General features: G+C 34.9%; 1 protein-coding gene across 3 annotated transcripts; it reads left to right on the top strand.

Annotated features, from left to right (window-relative positions):
- The first annotated feature begins 202 nt into the window (after positions 1-202).
- Positions 203-24,406, top strand: pja2 (praja ring finger ubiquitin ligase 2). 3 transcript variants are annotated; one of them, XM_006627073.3, is made up of 9 exons: positions 203-309; positions 2,993-3,193; positions 6,174-7,248; positions 10,466-10,645; positions 11,606-11,791; positions 13,476-13,587; positions 14,247-14,361; positions 22,788-22,903; positions 23,698-24,406. In XM_006627073.3, the coding sequence occupies exons 2-9, from the start codon at positions 2,995-2,997 to the stop codon at positions 23,821-23,823; spliced, it is 2,109 nt and encodes a 702-aa protein (XP_006627136.2). In that variant the 5' UTR covers positions 203-309; positions 2,993-2,994; the 3' UTR covers positions 23,824-24,406. The 3 variants fall into 3 exon arrangements, with proteins under 3 accessions (XP_006627136.2, XP_015193624.2, XP_069043214.1); XM_015338138.2 differs by lacking the exon at positions 203-309 and having other exon boundaries at positions 3,100-3,210; XM_069187113.1 differs by lacking the exons at positions 203-309; positions 2,993-3,193 and adding an exon at positions 3,347-4,164.
- The last annotated feature ends 871 nt before the right edge of the window (positions 24,407-25,277 follow it).

The raw sequence follows: 25,277 nt of genomic DNA, 5'->3' as shown, positions 1-25,277 counted from the left end.
TATGCGGATGATTGCCTTACAAAACCTAAAACTAAGCTCACTATTCGTACAACTTTTTTTCCCCACGTCTCTTTAAACAAAACTGAGTACCACTTTCATAATAGACAGGTCCCCCTCCTACCCCGTCATCTCCACTGGGTCTGGGAAATCCAGATCCTCGTCTCTGACTGATTGGATACGTGTTGGCTGTAAGCACACTCCTCCCAGCACTGACTGGACAAAAAGATTAGATGACGCCGTCCTGTGTTGCTGTCGTTGGTGGGCGGAGTTGGTTGCGGCTTTAGTTGATGTAATAGCTCTGGAAGGCAGGTAAGGTTTGTTTTCTGTGGAATTAAAAGGAAGTTTAGTTGGATTAATGCATTTATCAAATAAACTATTTCAATAACACCTAGCATTATGTGTCATAAAGGTTCACCGATGATTTCAGTTAGCTCTGCTTCATAGAAAAAAGGATAGAGCGCAAGAATAAGACACAAGGCCTAATGTTTACCATATTTGTATGCACACAGAGATAAACAGTGGAGGATAGTTGTAGTGTTTCAATGTTTAACAAGATTTCACCTTTCAGTTTTAAGCGTGCCGAGTTAAGCGGTAGCGATGGAATCAGTAAGTATTGTTTGGTAATTAGAGTTATCATATACCTCCAAATCAGTAAGTCACACGGTATTAAAGTCAAACTGGATTGTTTTGTTATCCGGATTTAAGGCAAAACATCCTATCGCAACCCTTATATGTTCCCTCCACTTAGTTTCATAAGTGATTACCACTAAATAGATGGAAAAAAAACTATTTTTAAGCCCCTAAATAGAAATAATGTTCTGTGATTGAGGTTTTAAGAGTATTCAGGTATTTGTACGTCATCTTCATTGAAAATGCAATTGACTGCATGTATGTACCAGTATATATTAATAAACATCAAATCTTTAATGCCAGAAAAATTGAATATTGGGCTAGTTTTTGGAAGCTGTCTAATTTGTATACACAATTTTATTGACATGGCTGGGGATCCCTTGGCTTATTTCTTTTTTTAAAATGTTTTATATATGTGAGACCAATAAATGATCTTGTTGCACTCTGCATTGATTCTAAATAAATAACTGAGGCTGCAGAACTTGTTTAAAATCTTGCTTACATAGATTAGTTTTCTGAGACATTTAATTTCACATGGCAGTGTTTGCAAGCAGGATGTGTCTAAATTACTCTTCATTCTGGTAGAACTAGTAGCATTTTAGGAATGGTTCTCTAATGTAAGACTGGGTGTCTGAAAATACTGTACTTCATACTAAGTGTTGTGAGAGAAACAAAGCAATAAATGAGCAGTCTCAAACCTCCAGGTTAATTAAATAAGTTGTCACTAAGGCATACCATATTATAATTATATTGTTTTATAGTTTTTATGTTTTTAAGTAATAGTTACATTTGTTATGCAACTTTATTACAACAGTGGTATTGACTTCTTTCTTGTGCTCATAGAGTGGTATGTATGGTAAGAGTGGTAAGTATGAATTATACTGAGGATCAAAAACACCAGTTTCTTTATGCATGAATGTTTTTTTTAATAATAAAGTTTACAGACTGTGGGTATTGCTTAAATAGTTTTGGTATCATTTTTATTTAATGATTATTCATTACTGGCAATAATATATTCAGTTAACATCATGTTTAAACTCTAACCCAGCTCATTAGTAAGAGTTAATTTACAAGTTGAGGTGACTTTACCTACTGAATCTCAAGTAGGGTGAAAGACAAGAAATAAAAATACAGAAAGGAAAAACATGACAGTCTGACAGTGCTCTGTTGCTTGATGTCAATTATAGGCTGCAGTTTGCAGCACCATGAGTGATTGATATCTTGCCAAGATTGAGACATCAGCATCTGGGTGTGATGGTCTTGGCTGGAGTGTATAGTTAGTATAGAACTCAACTTAATTGATTAATGGCAACCTGTCTGCATGATATTACCTCCATCAAATCCTTAAGCCTTTCTTGGTGCCATTTCTGCTTGCTCATCCTGACATTATTTCAAAAGGACAATGTTCCTTCTCATGTTGCACATGTAGCGGCTTAATTACATGGTAATTACTCACCCAGCTTGATCCACATTCCCACTTTTGTTGTGTGACATCTAGGGCTTACATATCAGTACACAAGTACATGCTTGTCCAAAGGTATGGGCCAAAATTATTCACATCAGTAATCCCATATATGTAAGCTTACTGTATGTTGCTTCCACTGCTTGTCACTCATGCTACTAGATTGAAGACCCCTGTTATTGACAAATGTTAATCGGCATAATGAATTGTCTTGAGTCATTAATGTTCAATAAACTCATTGTTCCTGCTGCTAAGAATATTTTTTCCTGATAATTTAGTTACACACATAAGTGATACATTTTTCTGATGATCAATATATAATAAAGGTGCATGTTAACTATACAAAATTGTCATTTGGTAGAATTGCACTAATACTTGAAAGTTACTGCATTCAGTTGCTGCCAGGCTCTGACTGGCGACTGTTGTGACTCATAGCTAATTCTCTTAGCTAGATTAGGTCTCCTTGGAGGAGACATTTATCCTTAAGAATAATTTTGCTTGGGCAATAAAATACATTGAAGATCTTTCTACTTTATAATACTTTGCCAGCAGTGCAGACAGATAGTTTTTGCTCTTTTCAAACTTCTAATTTAAAATATTTCATAAAATTTTAAATTTTATCTTCTCACATTATGAAGTCATTATACCTTGATGATTCTGTCTCTCATGTCAGGTTAACACATTTTGCCAATATAAATTTCAACTTGAATTCAATTGTGTATTTTCTATATAAATCAAGGAAAACATATTAAGCCTATTCAGCTATTGCTACAACCTAGGAATGCTCTGTATGTTAAATGGTTTCAGTACCGTCTTACTGAATTATTGTTTGTTGCCCATCTGTCTTCCTCTGAGTACTTTTTATCCAAAGATTCATGTGAGTTTCTCCACTTTTTACAGAAATGGGTCAGGAAGCAGGCAAGCCAGCCTGGCCCAAACCAGCTGGAGGCTATCAGACGATCACAGGAAGGAGATATGGCAGAAGACATGCATATATAGGCTTCCGACCAACTTTGGCAAAGCAAAACATCCCATCTCCAGAAAATGACATGGAGTGGCAGGGACTGGAGATGAGCAGTGTTCACGAGGAGAATCCTTTATGTGTGTCCAGTTCAACCGTAATGTATAGTGTATTTCCTTAGCTTTCAACTAGAAAAGTCTGTTTTCTGATCTGTATTGCTTTGGAAAAGTGACATCCACAAAAGTGAGCTATTTTTTTTTTCAGATGATTGAATGCACAAGGTAAATGAGGAATTAATGTAATTAGGACATGCAGGACAGTGTTTTTTTTACAATATAATCTTTATTGATGTGAATAATTCTTTTATTGGTGGACAAACAGTTCACAAATTGTTAGAGAAACAAAATGCATGATATCTCATAAAAAAAAGAATGCCTTGTAAAAGTTTTCAGACCCTCCCTATGTACACATTTTTTTTCAACTGATTAAACCTGAATGCTCAGTAAGAAGATTTCTATGATAAGTTTACTGTAAATATTCACACAAACCATGACAAGATATATCAGTACCGCTATCATTAATCTATTGATTGCATTTGTGCGGTAAGTATTCAGATCTGTGAACTTACAATGGTGGAAGCACCTCTGAAAGTAATTACAGTTGTGGGTATTTTCGGGTAAGTTTCTACAATGTGCAAGTTTGCCCATTGGCTTGGTGAAGTTGTTTTTCCTTCTTCTTGCCAGGTCTTTGCTCATTCTTTTTCAAGTTGTTTGAGGATTGCTTATTGACAACAGTTTTCAAGTCTTTCCACAGATTGTCAGTAGGGTTATTGGGCCACTCGGAGACATTCACTTTCTTATTCTTAAGTGTAGCTTTGACCTTGTGCTTTGGGTCATTGACCTAACGAAAGATGAACTTTTGTCCCAGGTTTACATTTACAATCAGGTTTTCCTCAAAGATTTGTCAGTACTTGACTGTGTTTATCATTCTTGATAAGTTTCCTAGTCCCTGCTGTTAAGAAGCTGAACAACAATATAATGCTGCCACCGCCATGCTTGACAAATGGGATGGTGTGCACTGGGAGAAGTGCTGTGCTGGGATTGCATCAAACGTAATGTTTTTTGTAATGCTGTTTTTTAGACCAGAAACGTCCAATTTTGTTTTGTCTCAGTATAAAACCTTTTGCCACATATTTGAAGTATCACTTAGGAGCTCTGTTATAAATTCCATGTGAAATCTGAGAAGTTTTTTTCTTTTTTCATTCCATACTCCCTTTGTGGAGTGACCAGGATATTTCTGAACCATGGACAGTATCGTCCATCTCAGACACTGTAACTCTTTCGACGTCACCTCTGGCATCCCTAGCCAGTTTCCTCCTTGTTTGATTGCTGAGTTTGAAAGGGTAGTCTGATCTAGGCATTGTCTGGGTGCCTTCCATTTCTAAAAAATTGACTTCACCTTCTTGAAAAAGATACGAACCAAAATTAGCATATAATGGCATTATAAGCAGTTGAGCATATGACAGTATATTATTTATATGGGTGGTTTCAATTTGAAAGAATCTGGAAACCAAAACATTTCAAATGCTTCTGAATGTATTGAAAGGTGTCAAAATGATTTCCAGGTATTCTAGTACATAAAATACTTGTATAAGCTCCAGGTACACATTTTTCTTTGTTTGTTTTGTTGTTTGGTACATAGATGATATAAAAAGATGAAGTAATCTCTGCATTGGTCTAGTGTAGGCTGTCAAACAGTATAGATATTTGAAACTACTAAAGGTCATTTGTTACAAAATATGTTCTTTCATTTTAACGGCTATTCAGGAAGCCTATTAGGCTGTTTTATAGCATATGGACCAATGCAAGGTGAACACAGTAAATAGAAAATATAAAAAAATACCAGGCTAATGTGTTAGAGAACCAAAGCATGTGCATGTCTTGTCATTTGTAGAAAGAGAAATGATAAAAAGTCTTAATTAGAAATTAACTATTTTTTTGTCTGCTCTGTATTCTTTTTTTCCATGGGGGTAAAGTCCACCTAATTCTAAATGTATGATGATACATGATGGCTGTTCTTAATATAGTCCTTCATACTGTATGTGGACAACTTCACACCCGAAACAGTTTCACAGTGTGAAAGAGGCTGAAGGCAAAAACGACAAAACTGCTTTTCTCCTTTGTGAATTTTTGGAAGCTAAAAACCTGCCCAGCTCTCACATCTCATTTTGCCATCTCTTAGATTAATGGGTCTTCTCAGGTTAAATGTGCTCCAGATTAATTAACCTTCCTTAAATGTTCGTAACTCTGGTCCCCATGGATCCCAGTATAGTCCCAACACCCAGCCTTTTTGATTCAAGTTGAGGGATCAACTTAGCATTTGGTAGTGTATCCATAGATGTTTTTTGACTTTCTTACTTTCTCTTCAAACAGTGAAACACACTTGGATTATTTCAGCCGGAGCTAAATTGCAGATAAAGTTCTATGGAAATAATTCTTAATAAGATCGTCTTACAAAAATATAAGGACAGACTTTAAGCCCCTAAATCTTGCATATATACACTATTTTCACACTACGTTGGGTAAAAAATACTGTCCCCATACAATTGAACTTGCGTAATGAACAAAAGAAAAAGGTGAAAGAATGTGTTTCTTCCCACAGTGCAAAGTATAGTGTGAGGAATGATTCAAACCTGAAAAGCAAAATGCATATGGAGCTAGAGAGCCCTTTTACCCTTATTGACTTTTTATGCTACAAAATAAAAATGTTTTGAAGGAAATGCAACAAAAAAACACATTTTGAGGCATTAGACTAAGGGGGTATTAGACATGTCTATTTTAGATCAAATACATATTTAGATTTTCAATTTTTCATTACCATCCATTGTTCATAAATATTTTGAAATTAACATGATGTGCAAACTTTTAAATAGGGCAATCAATCCACAATGAATCAGCTGTTCTGCTATTAAAGAAGTGAATTACCCGCAATCAACATCATGTGAACCCATTTCAGAAATCTGTGATATGAGTAATTTTCATATGCCATTTAAATTTTGAAATTAATTTAAATGGAAATATTTCAGACAAAAACATTAATTCTGTTTCTGTTTTTCTTTAGCATCAAATGGACAAATCACCTCAACATTACAAGCCATATTACCTGTGGAATCTAATTCAGTTCATCCAGAAGCAAGTGGAACAAACTTTTTCAAGGATGTCCCCAGAGTAAAACATGTAGCTTCTCAAAAGGGCAATGAGGCCACTTCTTTCTCGTATAAAAAGCTGAAGTCTGATTGTGATGACCCTAATTCTAAGAAACATTTAGGACCAAAGAAAAGTTCAGAGGCCTGTGCTTGGCCAACATTTGAAGACCAGAAGGAACGCTCTAGAAGCCCAATTGGTTTGAGTTTTGTAAATATCGACTCTTATGAACCAGACAGCAGTGATGGAGAGGAGGATGAACTTAGTGGAAATTCATCAATAGAAGCACATCCTGGCCTTCAAAAACGATTGGACAATATGATCTGTGAGCTAGAGAAAGAATTTGATTATCTCAGTGGTTTGCATTCTTACCTGTGTACAAAGACCTGTGAGAACCATGAACCTCTACCTAAAAGTTCTTGTCCTGAAAAGGACATTGAGGAGCCACAGCAGAACAGTTTTGTCAGTCAGAAAAGCAATTCTTCTCTGAGAGAAGAGAGCATTAACCTGTCAAACATCTGTAATGACAGGCAAAAAAAGCATGAGGACTCAGAGATCAATGTTTCCTTAGTGAGTGAGTGCACCCCTCAGAAAAGCTTTGACTGGAATAACGACCAAGGGGTTTCCCAGACAGAAATGGTAGTCCGACCAAAAATAAGGAAGCAGTCCACTGACAGCCATTTGGAGAAAAGCAAAGGCTCTCAGCTAGATGATGGTCAACATGCATTTTGCAGGAAAACACAGGCTGCAAATAACACGTGGAGCTCCATACCCCCTTTCTTTTTGACTCAAACTGAGAAGCCAGAAAATGAGTTCCTCTATGAGATTAGTTGCACCGACTCTGCCCCTGATGAACTGAGGCCTTTTGAAGGAAAGCAGGAGCGTATGGAGATGCACAACAGGAATAAACATGATGAGGAAGATGATGACCTTTGGGAGGATTTGGAGGACTTCGGTGAAAAGTGTGCGTCCTTCATCAAAGATGATAACAGGTATTTTTGTTTGATTCTCATAGCAAAGTCACCATTGGCATTGCCAGTGACACAGAAAATTAATGTAGGTACTACAAGTTTAATTTTAAACTAAAACAATACTGTGTTGCAGCTCTGGATGATCTTGGTTAAGCAGCACTGAGTATTTCAGTTTCTTCAATGTAAATCTTTCCAGGCAATTAATGCATGCGTAAGCTCTTTGTTTTTAGTGATGATTTTTAGTCACGTGACACCCCTTAAGATTACTGTAAGCTGATTCTGATAAGTAATTAAAAATGCTAAAACTCTGTTAATTATGAAACAAGATGAGCTGCTTTTCACTTATCACTGTGACTAAGTATTTTGCCATATTAATCCCTCAAGCAGTTTGCAGGTGACATTGATCCCTAATCCCAGAGCTGTTTAACTTGCATTTTAGCCCTACAGTTTCACATGTTAGCCTAGAGTGGATTCCTTGTGGTTGTGATTTTATTTTTTGGCAGTAGTAGTGAGATAACAAGACAAGTATTCTTTTTAACAGAATGCAGAAATTGCATGTATGATGTTTAAGATCGAGTAAAAAATCACCCTGAATTCGAGCGCAATGCATACTTTAAAAAAGGATGAGAGATCCAATGAAGACTCCCTAACTGTTTTTTTTGTGTTATTTCCAAAAGCCTACATACTGAAAGTGATTTTCATGATAACTTCATGATCTACAGTCATGAAGTTACATCTCTGCCGCTTTTCCTTAATTTAATACAAGTCTTTGTTGCTTAGATACTCGTTAAGTTTTTGTCCTTCAGAGAGAAAATCGGTGGCAAAGATAGATTGTAGGCTATAGCTTCCTATGGTGTTTTCTGTTTAAATCTTCTTTGTATATTACTTTTCATGATTACAGTAGATACTGGTCAGCTTTGGACCATTCTGAAAATTTTAGTCTGTTAAATGACCCTGTATGCGATCCTCGGTCAAATTAGGCTGTTATCTTGCTAAATAAATACCTAATAAGGTAACAGACTGGATACTCAATGTCTTATCTAGCCACCTCAGTGATCCTCGGAGACATTAGTGTCAGGGATTAGGGTTGTCTCATTCTAACCCAAAAGGCAATAATCAATATAGGCATCTACTTAATATTTGATTAATCCAATTTTAGATTACACTATGGGGTACACATTTTTTTATGAAAATGTCTTTAAATCAGAGCTAAGCAGCACTATTATGGAGGTTCAGCACCAATTAGAGGAGAGGGGCATATCTCACTCACAGCAAGTGTGCTTTCATGTTATCCAGAGTCAGGAGTTCTTGGCCAGCTAATCCAGTTTGCATGACAGAAAGTGTGAAACAGTGGTGCTTTTTCTTGTAAAACGTTTTGGGAGAATGCAGATTATTTGTCTTAAAATGTGTCTTAAACAAATGGTAACTGTAAGAAGAAACTGGTGATTTGCTGTAAATAACTTGCATGTTATATGTCCGTGTTTAGTTGTAAGTAACTTGGATTTAAATCATTGTGGCTTGTCTCTGTTGAACATAAAAGATCAGTGGTTTTGTCACAGGTTAGGTGATGAAATAAGGTTTTGAGGTCCTGATTTTAAGTTACTTTAAAACTGACAGTTCATCATCTGGGTGGGTAGCTGCATCAGCATGTGTAGGCTGCAAAGGAACAAGTAATAGGTTTATTCCATGCTGGAAAAAAAGAAGAAAGAAAACACATCGTTTTAGCTGTGGAGCCTTCTTCATGTGTGAGAAAGACCACACACCTGGGTTAGGCCTTTCTCACACCTGAAGAAGTCTCCACAGCCGAAACGTTGTGTCTTCTTTCTTCTTTTTTTTCAGCATGGAATAAACCTATTACTTGTTCTTTTCCGGTTCATCATCTTACCATTTTCTTTTGCATTCATGGAAAAAAATAGTTTCAGCTTTAAATAAAATAATATTTTTTTCAACCAATGTTTTGCCTGATTTAGCCCTTTATTGGTTGAATAAAGATTATGGATATCATAAAATTTGGATTGTTGGTTTTGTAATGTTATAGGAGTATATCTTGGTTAAAGTAGTTTTGTAATCTGACTTGCATTTAAGATCACAAAACCCCCCAGTGTTGATCATTAATTGGTAATGCTATCAACTAGATTGACTTTATTTCATTAACCTAAATGTACACTACTCATAGGCAGGTGCTGCCCATTACTTGAAGTATGTATAGGATGGACTTTTGTGCAAGCTTTTTGGGGTTATTGGAAAAACCCATATCTCTATATGATGTAGTTTGCTAATGATACATTTCTAAAAATAGTGTCCAAAAACAACAACAACAAAACCCACAAATTCTCAAAAAATGATTACCAGGTTCTTCTTTGCTTTTGACATAAAGTGCCCAGTGTCATCTTTAAATATGCATAAGGCACCTGCCTTCCCAGTAAAAATAGCTTTTCTCAGGAGCTTTATTCAGCACTTGTGATGCTCCTTCATGAAAGGCATCAGCTTTTGAAGTTAACTGATTTGCACAAAAGAAAAGGGTCTTGATGTTGGTAATAAACTTCTAAAAGTGTGTGGTTTTCAGATGATTAGTTCTGAAAGGTAAGGTTCTACAAATTATTATATTTTGCACATTTTTGAAAAAGGTCTTTTTTCACATTCCATTAAACATTGGTATAGCAGAGCAAGAATATAATGCAAAATGTGTTCTCCTTGGACTTGGAGAGCACTACTACCATGTAGCCTGATCTTGTCAGATATCAGCTAAACAAGGCTTAATCTGGTCAGTACAGCCAGGCAAGATAACCAAGGTGTATGGGTGTCAATACAGGTGTCCTGACTAAATTCCATTTTGGGCTTGCACAGACTGGCCTACCAAATTCACTTGGTAAAGCAGTATCCAATTTCCCCTCTTTATCTGTTTTATAATGGAGTTACAGACGCATAATGGCTGCCATAACATTGTGAAGAGTTGTATTTCAGGGAGATGAAGTGTCTTCCCCTTATGTAAAGCAGTTTGGAATAAAAAGCGCTATATAAATAAAAGGAATGAATAATATTATCGATACTTGCCAGGGAATAAGGGTGTAGCTGTTGGTTAAGTGTTGTCTTATTGCTGGCAAGGATGTCAACAGATACAGTGTTAGTTCAAGAGAATACTGTTTTTCACTTTTTTGGAATAGGCACTGCATTCAAACTTCGACTCTGTTTTTAAAAAAAAATAAAATAAATTTGTACTCTTGTGGTATGTTAAAAGTTCAGAGTGCAGTGAAGGAGAATGGTCAGCCACCTGCACCTCTGAGTCAGGTGTGGACAAGCAGCAGTGCTCCAGTGGTGAAAGCTGGGAAACCCTGCCGGGGCTGGATGAGCCAGAACATGACCTTCAGAGCAACAGCAGCAGCTTGGACGATATTCCTGATATCAGCTTTAATCCAGAGTAAGTATCCCGCCATCTCAAATCTACAGAATGAACATTTGTAATGTTAAAGATATGTGAATGCAGTAGTTTCAAACCAGACAATTACTGTTACATGGTAGATATTTTGAAGTCTTTATTGTTCTAGACAATTCAGCAGTTTTTTAGGTATTGGTTTAATTAAAATACCAAATTCCTTAATCCTTGTAAATGGTAAGAATTTTACATAAGATAATATAAGATCACTTAATTAGCCATATACAATTTCTTTAGAATTTGTCTTTTCGCATACCCCAACTTGCTCTCCTCGAGACACACGGACAGGGAGAGAAACTTGGGGTCAGAGCGCAGGGTCAGCCTTTTGTACAGCACCCCTGAAGTAGTTAGGGTTAAAGGCCTTGCTCGGGGACCGAACAGAGTACGATTCCTCTGCCGGCTGTGGGATACGAACCAGCAGCCTTCCAGCCACAGGTACAGATCCTTAGCCACAGAGCCACAGTACTGCCCATAAACAGAATTTCACTATTAATATTAATACTACTGATAATAGCAAATTCTGTCCTATTGTTTATCAAAAGGAGATAAAATTGGGTGGGACGGTAGTAAGCAGTGCTATCTCGCAGCACTGGGGCCCTGGGCTCAATTCCTGGGGTGTTATGTGTATGAGTTTGTATGTTCTTCCCATGTTCATGTTGGTTTCCTCTGAGCTCTGGTTTTCTCTCATAGTCAGAACACATACTGGTAGGTTTATTGAGATCTGGGAAAAATTGGCTCTGATGTGTCTGCATCTGAGACTGAATGTGACCTGCAATGGACTTGCATCCCATCTCGTAGTATCCTATCTTTTACCTGTTGCTTGATGTGATAGACTCCGGCTCTCCCTCTACCCCATTGAATGAAGCTGTTTGAAACTAGATGGATAAATGTGGGAAATTTTAAGCATTTTTGGGCGTTGTTCTGCTTTTCTGCGCTCTTACGTAGAGGGCCAATGCTGTTAGAAGAGGGCGAAATCCCTTGGCTTCCTTACCAAGAAGAGACGGACAGCAGCAGTGATGAAGAGACAGATGGGATGAGCCACTTTGTTCACCCAGGTCTTTTTATGCTTGATGGGAACAACAACTTTGAAGATGATTCTAGTATGAGTGAAGATTTTGATGCAGAGTGGAGGTTTGTATTCCTTTTTCAAACCTCTACAATTATTCTATAGGAGGAGATTTGCTTTTTTTTTCTTTACATACAGCAATGTAAGATGTTAATTACTGCTAATCTTAAATTAATATAATTAAGTTTTCTTTTCCATTTCAGGTATATTTCAGGTTTTCTTTGTATTCAAATGTATTCACATTAGTAGCACAAGCTTTAAAAGAGCTTTCACTAGTTCTTGCTAGGGGAAAAAAGTAACTGTTAGGAAATAAATGTTAAATACAGCGTTACAATACATTTTTCTTCAGTATGTTAATGATAGTGTTGTGCGTTTAATTTCAACAGTAAAAGGCTGCTTTTTCACACTTTCTTTTTTGGGCGTCTTGTTAATTTGAATAAAATAGCTCTTTAAAAAAATACATTAAGTTCTGTTTTTACATTAGTTGTTGAACACTTCTGAAGTTAATTTTCTAAGAATGTTTAACCTTTCTTCATTTAAATGCTCAGTCTAATAACATAGCATTACCATTTCTCATTTAAATGGTTACGGCAATGATGCCAGTTCCCACATATCAGATGATTACTGCATTGTTCGTTTTGCATTTCATGATGTAAGTGAAAGAAATTAAATCACACAACAGACATTTTCAATAAGTTTCTATATCTCTCAAGTGCTTCGTCTGTAATTGGTAAGATGTTTCTTTTGTGTCTCCTGCCTCTACATTTTGAAAGAAATATATGTTAATTTGAAACAATTGCCTCGAGAGGGATTGTGGTGATTTCTTCAATATTTTCATTACTTGTTGTAAAACATGCTAGTTAATAATGAGTGTTAAAAGGCTATTAACAGGCATATAATGCATTAGTATGAATAATGTGTTAATGGGCAGTGCACTGTGCAAATGACTTGAATTACTTGAATATTAATGAAAAATCATACCGTAATTACTGTATTTTTTCTCAACTTTCCCTTTTGCATTTTTCACTCTGTTGAAAAGAATTTTTTACAAACAATAATAAGACAATGAAAAAAGTTTGTTTAAAAAGTTTAAAAACACTAAGTTTTGAGTACAGCCACAATTTTGTGAAAAAATAAATTTCAACCAAGGGTTTGCAATATTACATTGATAATGTAATCTTCTCTTTGAAACTCAGGAATCAATTTATGTTACTAATGTTCCGTGATAACAAAGTGAATCCCGAGATGGAATCTTCTGTTTGAAACACATGAAACCATTTGTGTCACTAATATTCCTTAATTACAAAGTGACTCCCAAGATGGAATGCTGCTCTGAAACGTATTAAATTCAATACAGTGGAGCAGCCTTTTATGTTGGTCATAAAGAATCAGAAGTCATTATGAATGTTTAAAAGCGCTGACTTTTCAGATCTCAGCTTTTTTATTATATTTTGGTTGCTAGGGTAGATGGATTAGAAAAGAAAGCTAGCCCCCCACTTACTATTCTGTGCAATGTATTTTGCTGATGTTGATGGAAAAATACTATTGTCATAGCAGACTGCTGTTCACATTTCTCAATGGAGGGAATAATTTATTTTTATGCTCAATTTCCTTTATTCTTGAAATAATAAATCATATGAAACTAACCTACTTATTATTAAGGAAATTTGAATTATGGCTCTTCAACATACCATTCAAGAGGCTGGAAGACGGAATACAGATTAACTCTTGTCATATTTTGCATTGCAGATTACTGGATGAATTTGGTGAAGGTTTTGGAGTAGCTCAAGCTATTTCTTATGTGGACCCACAACTGCTCACTTACATGGCTCTTGAAGAAAGATTAGCTCAGGCAATGGAGGTGTGTATATCATTTTCAGCTCCATTATCTTATATAACCACTGTCCACTGATATGCTTCCAGGTTCTTAATGTTCAGCTGTAAAGGCATGGCGGAAAGTGTAAAAATGTTTTAGTACAAGGATCATAATACATTGAAGCAAAATGAAATTCCAGCAAGAAAAAAAAACAAACCTCAGCAAAATAACTGTAGCATGCTGCATTAAAATGATCTGCATGACTAGAGACCATTCAGGGATAAATTAAGATCTGAGAGATTAAAATGTCATCTTCTGTGGGCTAGAAACCATTTGAGGTGTTGAGAGAAAGACTGGTGAGTGTTTTATTTACTGATGATTGCCATTCTGCCCTTGATAAAAAGAAGTGAAGACAACATGCATGGACAGATTGTGCTAAGCACTATACAGACTTTTGCATTTTTCAAGCCTGCTGGTATGGTAGTGGAAGTGTAATGATGTGGAGAAAAAAGCTTCTTTAACAGAAGAATGGCCTTTCACTGAGCAGTAAGGTTACCCTCAATCTGTACCAAAGTCATTGAGCTAACAGCCAGCTTTCATACAACCTAGCACTGTTTTTAAGGCTTTACTGTAAACACTTTTCACTTGAGTTGAAAGAAAACACGTTAGACTATAAATAGTTTTTTTCTTTATCTTGATGAAAGGCTGCCCTGGCACATCTAGAGTCCTTAGCTATTGATGTGGAACAAGCTCACCCTCCAGCCACTGAAGAAATAATTGATTGTCTGCCACAGATCACAGTATTGGAAGATCACCATGGTATGTTGTTGGTGTTTCTTATTACCTCCAAATATAATACCCCATACATATATATGTGTGTATCTTTGGATTCAAGCCTAAGGTTATGTGCAACGTGGTTATAATAACGGACAATGTTGCAGTATTGCAAGCAACTGTGTTCAGTAGAATTATAGAGTTGCCTTTCTTAATGTTACAGCTTTCACTTTAACAAATTCAGGTCAGTGTATGGTGGGATTTGTTGATTCATTATCATGACTAAATCTGCAGAAGGTGTTGTACCTTTTTCCTCTTCAGTATCTTAATGTGTTCTGCCTGTGCTTAGTTTTAAGAATATCATCCTCAATGGTTTTCAATGCGTACAATTTTTGTCATTTTTGCAGCAATTTGGAAAGCTAAACATTCTGTTTTAGTGACATTTAATTGAGTGGAAGCTGTTTGAAATTGTTTTTAGACTAGCATTATAGAACTAGCTTACATTAAAAAGTGGACAACAACATATATATGCAGTTATTCAAAATGTACACAAAACTCATGCACTAAGCTAGGTGTGTTGTACCATGGTATGATTCGGCTTGCCAAATTTAGCTTTCACTGCCCATAGAAGATCAAAAGGCAGCACTTGTGGTGTTTTAGATTTTATTAAAATGGTAGCTTCATTTTATCTGTTGTACCAGTTCTTTAAATCCATTTAATATGGAATCACATACATAAAGGACATTTTGGTGCCTGAAAATAAAAGTAACCACAGTATAACGGTGTTTCCAAATGTAATTTATTAATATAAATATAAACACTACCAGTCAAAAGTTTGAATACACCTCCTTGAAATCATGATTATCTGTGCTTTAAACTGTATGAATGTGTCTATAAACACTTATTATTTAATTACATGATATATGTACTTATAATCTTAAGTGAACATTGAAAATGTTAATTTTTCAGTTTTCAATAAAATTAACACCCAAACCAAGCAGATTTCAGTCTGAAGCCCAGGTTAGTTAAAAGTCAGAAATATGTATAACATGGTGTTAAAACATTAAAAGAAGTTTAAAATTGTCTTTGTTAGATGCTCTCACATTTAACTAGCATGTTACCTCATTTACCTTTTGTCACCAATAATTGGTAAATGGGTGAGGGGCCACGATGACTATAAATATAGTGAGCATGGGTAAAAGTTTGTAAATCCTGAATGAACATGGCCAAATTTGCTCAGTTAAGATAGGAAAATGAAAAGAAATGAAGGTCGTTTTTTAAGACAAATTGCAAGAACTTTGCAAGTTTCAGTAACTGTTGTGGCCAAGACTAGCAAATGATATGAAGAAAGTGGCAGTCATAAGGGCCAAAGGTGACTTCAGAATCAGAGAATATTTTCATTAAGTCTGCGAAACCGGCAACTAAGTGCCCCTGAAATACAAGCATGCAGATTTTAATTTAGCCCATCCATAGTGATGCATAGGTGGTTCAGTGGCAGAATTCTTGCCGGTTATGGGGGAGGCTGGGGTTCAATTCCTAGCTAATGTGCAAGTTGTACCTTAACAAATTGCACCTTGAGCTTAAGAAGAAGACTATTTCTCTAATAATAAAATATAATAAATAATATGTACACTATATTGGTATTTGTTTTTAATTTTATGTTTATATTTTATGTATGTTAAATATAAAATATTTGTAGAATTTTAAAAATATATAAAAATAAGTTAAGTAATAACATGAATAACCTCCGTAGTGTACAGTTAGCAAACATGTGAATACTGCCTTAGGAAAACCAGTCCCTCCTATCATTTGACAGACAATCTCCAGGATGCTCAGAAAGAGTAAGGGAATTTGGGGATGCTCTTAAACAAAAATCCCAATTGAGGTTGTTATGCGTATATTTTCTTTTATATAATTGTAAAGCCACTATATATAAATTTTATAATTATAATCTAATATTTTTTTCTTTTTTTGTTTTATTTACGCCTAGCTTGTTGTGCTTTAAGTTTTGAGATACTGTTGTGGCTTTAAAAGCACACTGTATTGTAATGTATTTAAAAGTAAATCAGTGTACAGTAAAAAAACAAAACAGAGGTCAAAATAAAATGTTTGAATTTGAATAGCTTTGTTGATCGTGTACTGTACATTAAGTTGCATTGCAGCTCACACACGTCTGCAATTTATTTAGATAATATTTAGCTTTGTCGTTGAGGTACTGAAAAGTATGCGCCGCTCAAACATTTATGCATTATAATATTAACGATTACTTGCAAAACAGTGGTGCTGGTAATGGCATCTTGATAAAGGCAAGAACAGTGCTAATCCGTATCAGAATCTAGATGGCAGGCAATATTTCTAAAGACTTAAAGACAATTAGCGACGACAATACATTGTGACAAGTGTTTTTTAGAAAAATGTTTATTTTTTTAAAAGGATTTTTTTTCTTTGAATAATTTTACCTACTGAAAGGTTCTCTCATATTTTCAGTGCAAGATCAAGCTGATAAACAACAAAGCCATTTTTTCCATAGCCTTTTTTTTTTTGCTCATCTTTACCAAGGGTGCCAATAATTCTGGTGGGCACTGTATATGGACTGTGCTGTGCCTCAGGGTTACTAATGTGGGTTACTGTGAGAATGGCAAGTATCTTTACTTAAAATAACTTTACTAAAAACCTTATAAAAGTAAAGAATTATTATTTACAGTAACAAAAGTTTCTTATAAGGAAGGATTCATAAGATGTTTCTGTATAAGATTATTTATTATTAACCCTTTATTGCAGTTATTTCATGTATTGGATATTTGACCTTTCTGGGGATTAATACAATATAGATTGAGCAAAAAAGACTTGTGCTTTTTGACAGAATCTTATCAGACGTGTTAAATATTTTCTTTGAAATATTAATTGTTAAATATTAAAATGTTATAATACCTTTATCCGTTTTAAAATCCAAATAAGTTAAACTGCTTGACTAAAATGTGACTGAAGCCAATTCTGTTTTAGTTGACTAAGACTAATTATAGTCCAAATTTAGTTGACTACGCTAAATTAAAAGTGGGTGACTAGAAAGTGACTATGACTATAATAGACACTTTAAGGGCCTTACCACAAGGGCCCTTACACAGGGTCTCTAGTATAGTACATGACCCCTCCCATAAACTCTTATGGGAGGGGTCATGTTCCCTCCTACCATCTGGGAAAAGAAATTGCAGTGAACGGGCTAGCTCCACCAGACCCTGTAACAGCTTCTGTAACAGCCCGCAGGCGGTCAGGCTCCTCAACACCCTCGAATCTACTTGCACCCAACCCAATTTCAGAAACAGGGTTTAAATCCCCCCAGTGTGTTGTGTATATTGTATTATGTTTTGCCTTGTTTTTTGCACTATCTGCACTATGCACTATGTGTGTCCTGTCTTCAGTGTCCTTTCTGTCCTGTCTGTATTTGCACCGTGGACCAGGAAGAATGATACTTCATTCCACTGTATACTTGTATATGGCTGGAATGACAAATAAGCGTGAACTTGAACTTAATCTAGTTGACTAAAACTATGACTAAATCATGACATCTGGTGACTAAATGTACACTGCCTGAACTCAGTGTTTTTGGCGTAAATGCACATATGCAGATTTAACACATAGTTTAAATGTGAAAAACAGGATTATCTACAAATATAACAGTAAAAGTAGTGGGATGTGGCAGAAAATTAATTATTGCTCTTTCAGCTTCTTTATGCAACAAAGAAGCATACTGGGTGCAGGTATGTTTTTTTTTTGACTGTGATCTTACAGGTTAATGTAAACTATGGTGGCTCATCTCAACAAAAGGTTTGTGAGCTATGCTTTTCAGTATAACAACATAACATGCTTTTATTTAAACAATCTTACACCAAGATTATTAGCTTTGTACAGCAGCACCCTGGTGCCATGTGGGGGAAAAAAAACTTGTACAGGACTTTTTTTCTCCTAATTAAGACTTTTTAAACTCCTATGTAGGACTTTTGTTCTCCTGCGTAGGGATTTTAATACTCCTCTTGTATACGTCAGGCTTCTTCAAATATATATTTGCTCATCGAAGTAAGTAGGATAAACATTTGGTGTTCTGGCAAGAGGTTACTTTGCAGAACCATTTTGGAATACCATATAGCATACATGTTGTGGCAAAAGGTTACTTTCCAACATATTTAGCATAACATTTGTTAATATTGAAATTTTCTATGAAATATGTTGTGTACTTAGCTTGGTATAGCATAACCCATATGCATTTAATTAGTTAATGCTAAATGAATAACAGGAGAAATTTGCCATTTTTTTGTTTGTCCAGGTTTTCAGAAGCGATACATTTTGTGACCACTGTAAGGGGCATCAGAAATACATTAGTAGGGGAGAACACGTGTCAGAATACAATATGCCAAGTTCTTGGAAGGAGGCTCTAGAGTTCTACACCATATTATTCTGTGAAATAGTGACTCTCCCAGCTTTCATTAAATTTCTTTTTGTTTGCCTGCAACCACCTTAGGATGACTGTTTGTTTTGTGGGATTCCATCTAGATAATGTACTTTGCAAACCCATCTATTGCCCCATTAACACATATGCCATAAGGTTTCAGTTATAGCTTTCCATGTGCCAAAGATAATTAGGTCCAAATTTGTAATACACTCTATTGAATTGTATGTCACTGGTGTTGATCAACCCCATCACAGTCAATAACAAGCAGAAGTTGTATAAAGTTAAAGGTCATTTCATGAAGCAAGATTACTCAGTTAGCTGGATAACATTGATGAATATGTTGACAAAAGTCTGGATTTTCAAGATCAAATTCACATTAAGTAACCATAGCAACATATAATCTATTACTAATCTGCTCCAAGCAGGTTAGTTTAAACTGAGAGATCAGCCCTCCATCAACGCCGTAAAAAGAACATTACAGCGATCCTCCCTATTTTTTTTTTCCTTCCGGAAACAGTCTAGGAAGAGAGGCGGGAGACTCGCACCCACACGGAGAGTCTGAGAAAGCAAATAGCAGGTGTTGTTATTCTTTAACTATTCAGAGTGGTATGTTACCAATGGTGAAGAAAGAAAGGGCAGCTACAGTAAAATAATGTATACAAATATTTAAGATAATAAAAATGTATTATACATCTTTTAAATTTCTAAAAGCAAACACACGTAAAAAGCTGAATTGCAATTTCTGGTTTAAGAGCCCTTAAATTTCCTTACTCTCTCTGAGCATCCTGGAGATTGATGGTCTGGTGATTTGTCAAATAATATTGTACATTACTCAAAGAACAGTTGCTTTAGGAACCTTTCCTGAGACATGGCTGTGCAAGCAAATGAGGTTGATATCCAATTTGTAAATTAAAGAGAAATCAAGTGATGGAAAACGTTTACTGTATGCAATTATAAAGCTTCCTCTTATCCCATCAAACCGTGATCAAAGTGTGTGCTTGGATACACACGCACACATGATGTTGACTGTTCTATTATTTTTGTTGCTGTTTTACAATTTACTTTTTATAATCAATTTAGCAAAGTAACTTCTTGAATTAGCAAATACAGAACCTGTAAACAATGTTAATTGCATAATAGTTAAAATATGAAAATTGAAAGGTCTACATGACATTAGAAAATGTGTAATGATTTTTTTTTGTGTGCTTGTGATGGTATATACCGATTACCCTAGAATTTCAGGTTGGGCCATACAGTCCATCCTGACCGTATTAGATTGACTATATGAAAGAGTTAATTCCATTAGAATGAACTATAGCTAACCCAGTTCAAGCTGGCGTCCTTCAGTCTTGAATGCTTCTTCTAATGAGAATTTACCCATGACTAAAATGTTATTCAATTAGTGTTTGTGTTTCAGATTTATTTTAAATTAAAGTTGGAATTGTAGCCTATTTTTTTTAATTCAATGCTCATAAACTATTCAGTCTGCAAGTTTGTTCAATCCTTTTTTTAAATAGTTGGTTTGTCTTGGTAGTTTTGGAGAATATACCATTTACTAATGGTAATTTATTATGGTAACTTATTAATTTTAGTTGATGTGGTAAATTTGTAAATATTTATATAGACCCATTTTGTATTATTTTATCTAGTTTGTGTGTGAATGCAGTTCTGTAGATTAACGTTGATTAAGTAAACTATAATATTTAACTGTTTAGTTAGCTAACATTTGCAAGGAGTGGAAATTCTCGGGTATGGTAACGATAAAATATCACTTTTAAGTGCCACTTCTGAAATTTTGTACTGGTATTTTGATATACAGTTCTTTAATTATTTTAAGCGTTCCTTAAGTAAGCCTATCTGACAGTTTATCCTTTAAGACGACAATACAATTATCCTGGGCAAAGAGCTGTTCACAAAAGTTGAATAAAACCACTATTGGCCTACCCATGGCCCTGTCCCTCTTTATGTACCATTTCTTAGTCAAGATTTGACTAAAGACTGAACAATGTATTAATCTCAACCTTTTTTCAATTTGTCAGTAATCGGTCATAAATCCTTGTTTGAAATAGGTTAGTTGTTGTTTCTAGACTATTCATTATTTTTTAAAAAATTTCATAATAATTAAGAATAATTGCTTACACTTACATAGTGCCTTTCTGGACACTTATTGTCCCAATTCGTTGATGGGGATTATTAGGAGGTCATGATTGGTAAAGGCCAATGGGAAAATTGACCAGGACCTCGATTTTACGTCTCAACCGAAGGACGAATTTATCAACAGGTTTTTCTGATTTAATTTTCTATGCTGATCATTGCTTCTAAGAAGTCCTTATTAAAACTATGGCACAATTTAAACAGGTATGTAAAGAAGAATGGTTTTAAGTTATTGAAATTAAAATTATTCAAACAAATGCAGGAAATTATAAACAGTTAATGGAAATGTTTATTTGTGTTCAAAGAGATGCCATCTAATAATTCACATATTTCACAGAGGTAGCTGTCCCCACACTTAATTTTTGATCCATTTGAGCTATAATTATGGAATTAAATATCATTATAATTCCATATCTTTTATTCAGCTTGCAGCATGTTGAGCTGGGGGCAGGGAAATTTATTAGATTCATTAATGTTCATGGTTTTGTAATAAATACACATTTTAATATATTCATTGCATTATTTGTCTTGCACGTAACTTAAATTAACATTGACATAAAATTATATTAATGCATATGTAAACCTCACCTCACATTCACAACATATGAGAAAAATAATATTTTATAGTCTATCTGGTGAACTGAATCTTGCTTATTTTACTTTTAGAGGTGTCTTTCTTATCCCCAAGGGGCAATTTGTTAAAGTACGACTTTGATGGCATTGAATTGAACTGAGGCTTCCCGCATGGCAGACAAGAATTTGAACACTGAACTACCAAAGCATCACACTGATTGTTTGCAGACTGCAGCTACAATGCAATTTACAGTACATGACCGTCATTCTTTAAAAGTCACGCATATCACTACTGGCCTCTTTTGTTTTGTTTTCTTTGTGTTTGTTTTTTAAATACAATATGTTTTTAAAGTCACTATGCATAATATATTTTTAATAGAAAATACATTTGTTTTCTAATTATTAGTAATTATGTATACTGTATGTAATTAAAATACTGTAATTATTTTACTATTATACAGTATTGTGACATAGTGTCTTATTTGGAGTTGTATATAATCATTGTATTTGAAAATGTGAAAATGTGAGTACAGTATACATACTGTATGGTATGATCAGTGCAGGAAAACACTAATGGTTTATAATGTGTTTTATTATTAAAGTAAGATTTCTGATAGCCACAGGTATCTGCAACGCTTTAAGTACTGTTTGTAATGCTGTAGCACTTGTTGCGGCATGCCACCTGTCACCTTGCATATTTTAAGTTGCTGCACCTGTAAGTGTTTGTTTATGATTGTGAAGATGTTAATGTTACAAATGGCATTTTATTATATGTATATATGTCATATATCATTATCCTTGGCAGTGGTTTAAGGAGTTAAGGACTGCTTAAATCTAACAACAAATCTGAACATAAAGGGTTGTTAAACAAAAAGCACTTTTACACTCCATATGTTTAGGAGAAAAAACAATCCTAATTGTGCCTCATCTAGAAAGTATGTATAATAGCTAAATAGTACAAATACCCACAGTTGTGATGGAAGGGATACATAATGTTTGCCCTTATTACATTTTTTATCCTATACTAAATAAATAAAGGCTTTGTACTTCAGCAACTGGATATGCTATTGTGCAATATATAAGTCACATTTCAATTTCTAGTAGAATAATGAAAGTTACTCATGAGTGCTCTAGCTGTTGAAAGTTGCTCTAGAATGTAAGCTTATAACTTTACAATAGACGTGCAAAACATGATGGAGACAAAGTAATTGTCATTCTAGACAAACCAAAGACATTGACATTACTTCTGTCAGTACATAAAGTACATTTTTACTGACAACCTGTCTGCATTTTTCAGGCCAGGAACAGTGTTGTGCCATCTGCTGTTGTGAATATATCAAAGACGAAATAGCAACTGAGCTGCCATGTCATCATGTATTTCATAAAACCTGTGTGTCCCTCTGGCTACAAAAGGTATGTGAAAATTTCATGTAGAGTATATTACAGTGGCTCTTTTAAGTGTAAGAATGTTCTTATTGTATATGCTTAAAAGGGGGGAAAAATGTAATTGACTAAATATTTTCTTAAAATTAGTTTAGAAATTACTTTATCTATTGTGTAATTGAATTCCACAATAATGGCTATTTATACAGCCTAGATGCAGATTTTTTGATTGAGCTTATTGATTTTGCAATATATAGAAATGTGACACTGTATTAGAAAAAAAAAAGACTGATCATGTATATGATTATTATAGCTGCTTGAGCCATGAGATGAAAATGATTTCCTTTTTTCTTTTAATTTAAAATGATTTAAATCAGAAATGGGGTACAGGGAATTTCCTTATATGTACTTAATATTACATTAGCCTACATTTCATATGTATTTTTGTGACAATTCTAAATTATGAGTACTATACCTCGTAATTTGTTTCTTCCAACACATTGTGTTATTAGGGTTATATCTAAGAAGTATTTTTTTTGTTGTTTTTACACAACTGTTTCATGATGCTTTCACATGCCTAAAGCATGGTCTGAAGCCTCTTTTCTGGAGCGTTAAATAGTTTAATTTAATAGAGTTCAGAATGATTTAATGGACCCATTTATGTGCTTAATTAGCATGAGTTACCATTATAGGTCTTCATTATTGGACTGTTTAAAGGTACCTATAAAACCTTTGGCTGGGTCCTCCAGAACTGGGGTTGCAGACCACAGGCCAAAGATCTTTGGTAGCCAACTGACTTTGATGTGATTTACTGTCGTTATCAGTCAGGGACATGTCCGGTGTGTCGCCACGTTCTGTCTCCTGCACTCCCAGAAGCAGCCGTTGCCACTTCCTTTGTGTCGGATCATGACACTCCCCCGTCCACCCACAGTGCAGCAGGAATGCGATGAGGACCAAACATGCAAGGATAAACAGGGACCCGCAAGATTTTTTTTTAATTCAATTTTCCAGTGTAAACAAATACCGAAAAGCAGTACTCCAGCATAGCATAGTTTAATCTCCTGTGCACATGATGTCTTAATTCTTAGTGTAGTAATACAAGTGTTAGATTGAAAGTTAAAAAACTCTACGAATGACTGTACTGTTTTCTGGGAAAATATCGTCAACACAAGCTTTTGTTATTTTTCTGTTTTGAAAAAAGTCAACCGAGAGGATGCATCAAGCTTTTATGAACATTCACAAAATGTGGAAAAAAATGACAAATTTGCTTTAATTAATACTTAAAATGCATATCTGAGCGGTGAATGTTAGCAAGTTATCGGTTTAAATTATACATGCATAAATGTAGCAAAATTGTGACCTATATGGTCCACATGGAAATATTGTTTGTTTCAACTGCTCGCTTTGCTTCTCTTCAGCTATTGAAATTGAATTCACAGATAACTGCAGTGCATATTGTGTATATTCCCAATTTACTCATTTGCAAGGTATTTTGGTCCCAGTGTTCAATAAAGGCTGTAGCTCTTTCTCCAAGATGTTGTTTCTGGCATTGGCAATTCATTTGTCAGTTATATAAAAGCAAAGATTGTGATTTAAATTACTTTAACACATTTGGGAGTACCCTGGAAAATATTTAAGAACATTTGTGCTTTCAGAAGAAGCTATGAGACTTTGGATCAGCTTCGGGTAAAGTTATTTTTCTGCATCACAATGGGACTTTAGTAAAACAACCCCTAGGCCAAATATTGAATAATTATGGCTTTCTGAAATGTCAGCTTACCCCTAGTGTGTTCTTTGATCACAGTGGGGTTTGATGTAGGGATAGAAATGTATTGCAGTCTGAAGAACCTTAATTATAGAACAGAAACATTAAAACATACATCTATTTGCAATCTGTAAAAAATGAGACACTTGTATAATCTCACATAAAATATTTTTTACCACAAATACTTTTTCAGTTTGCCAGTGAGCAACAGTTTGTTGAAGAAGCTTTAGATCTTTAAATAAGTAGGTAGCAGTTTACATCATAGGCATATATTTTATGCCAAGACAAATTAAGATAACATTTCCAAATCCAAACTCCATTTATTCCTATATTTTTATTTTGACCTTTATTAATTTTTCTATTAATATCATCATGTCTTGATCCTTTAGTACTTTTCTGAATTCGGCTTTTGTGCTTATTTTCCATTATTTTATCTGTGCTTTATTATTTGCATTTATTTTATCTTGCATATTTCTCACTTTTTACTTGACACTTTACAATACACTTTGTATTTTGACAGCCGAAGGTGTGGCAATCAAAGCAACTCTTTTTCAGTCCATTGTCTTGTCTAGTGCTCTAGAAATTGGTACTCGACTGTTTTTGATAAATGTGGCAAAATTTCTCCACTCCAGTACAACC

This window comes from Lepisosteus oculatus, chromosome 3 (genome assembly GCF_040954835.1).
Source record: "Lepisosteus oculatus isolate fLepOcu1 chromosome 3, fLepOcu1.hap2, whole genome shotgun sequence".
Lineage (NCBI taxonomy): Eukaryota > Metazoa > Chordata > Actinopteri > Semionotiformes > Lepisosteidae > Lepisosteus > Lepisosteus oculatus.
This window is presented reverse-complemented; position numbering and strand designations above follow the sequence as displayed.

Excerpts from the sequence above, each read along its gene's own strand:
- pja2 (XM_006627073.3), top strand. The coding sequence starts at position 2,995 with ATGGGTCAGGAAGCAGGCAAGCCAGCCTGGCCCAAACCAGCTGGAGGC. Across the intron at positions 11,792-13,475 it reads GATTTTGATGCAGAGTGGAG|ATTACTGGATGAATTTGGTG; the intron begins GTTTGTATTCCT and ends TTTGCATTGCAG. Across the intron at positions 13,588-14,246 it reads GATTAGCTCAGGCAATGGAG|GCTGCCCTGGCACATCTAGA; the intron begins GTGTGTATATCA and ends TCTTGATGAAAG.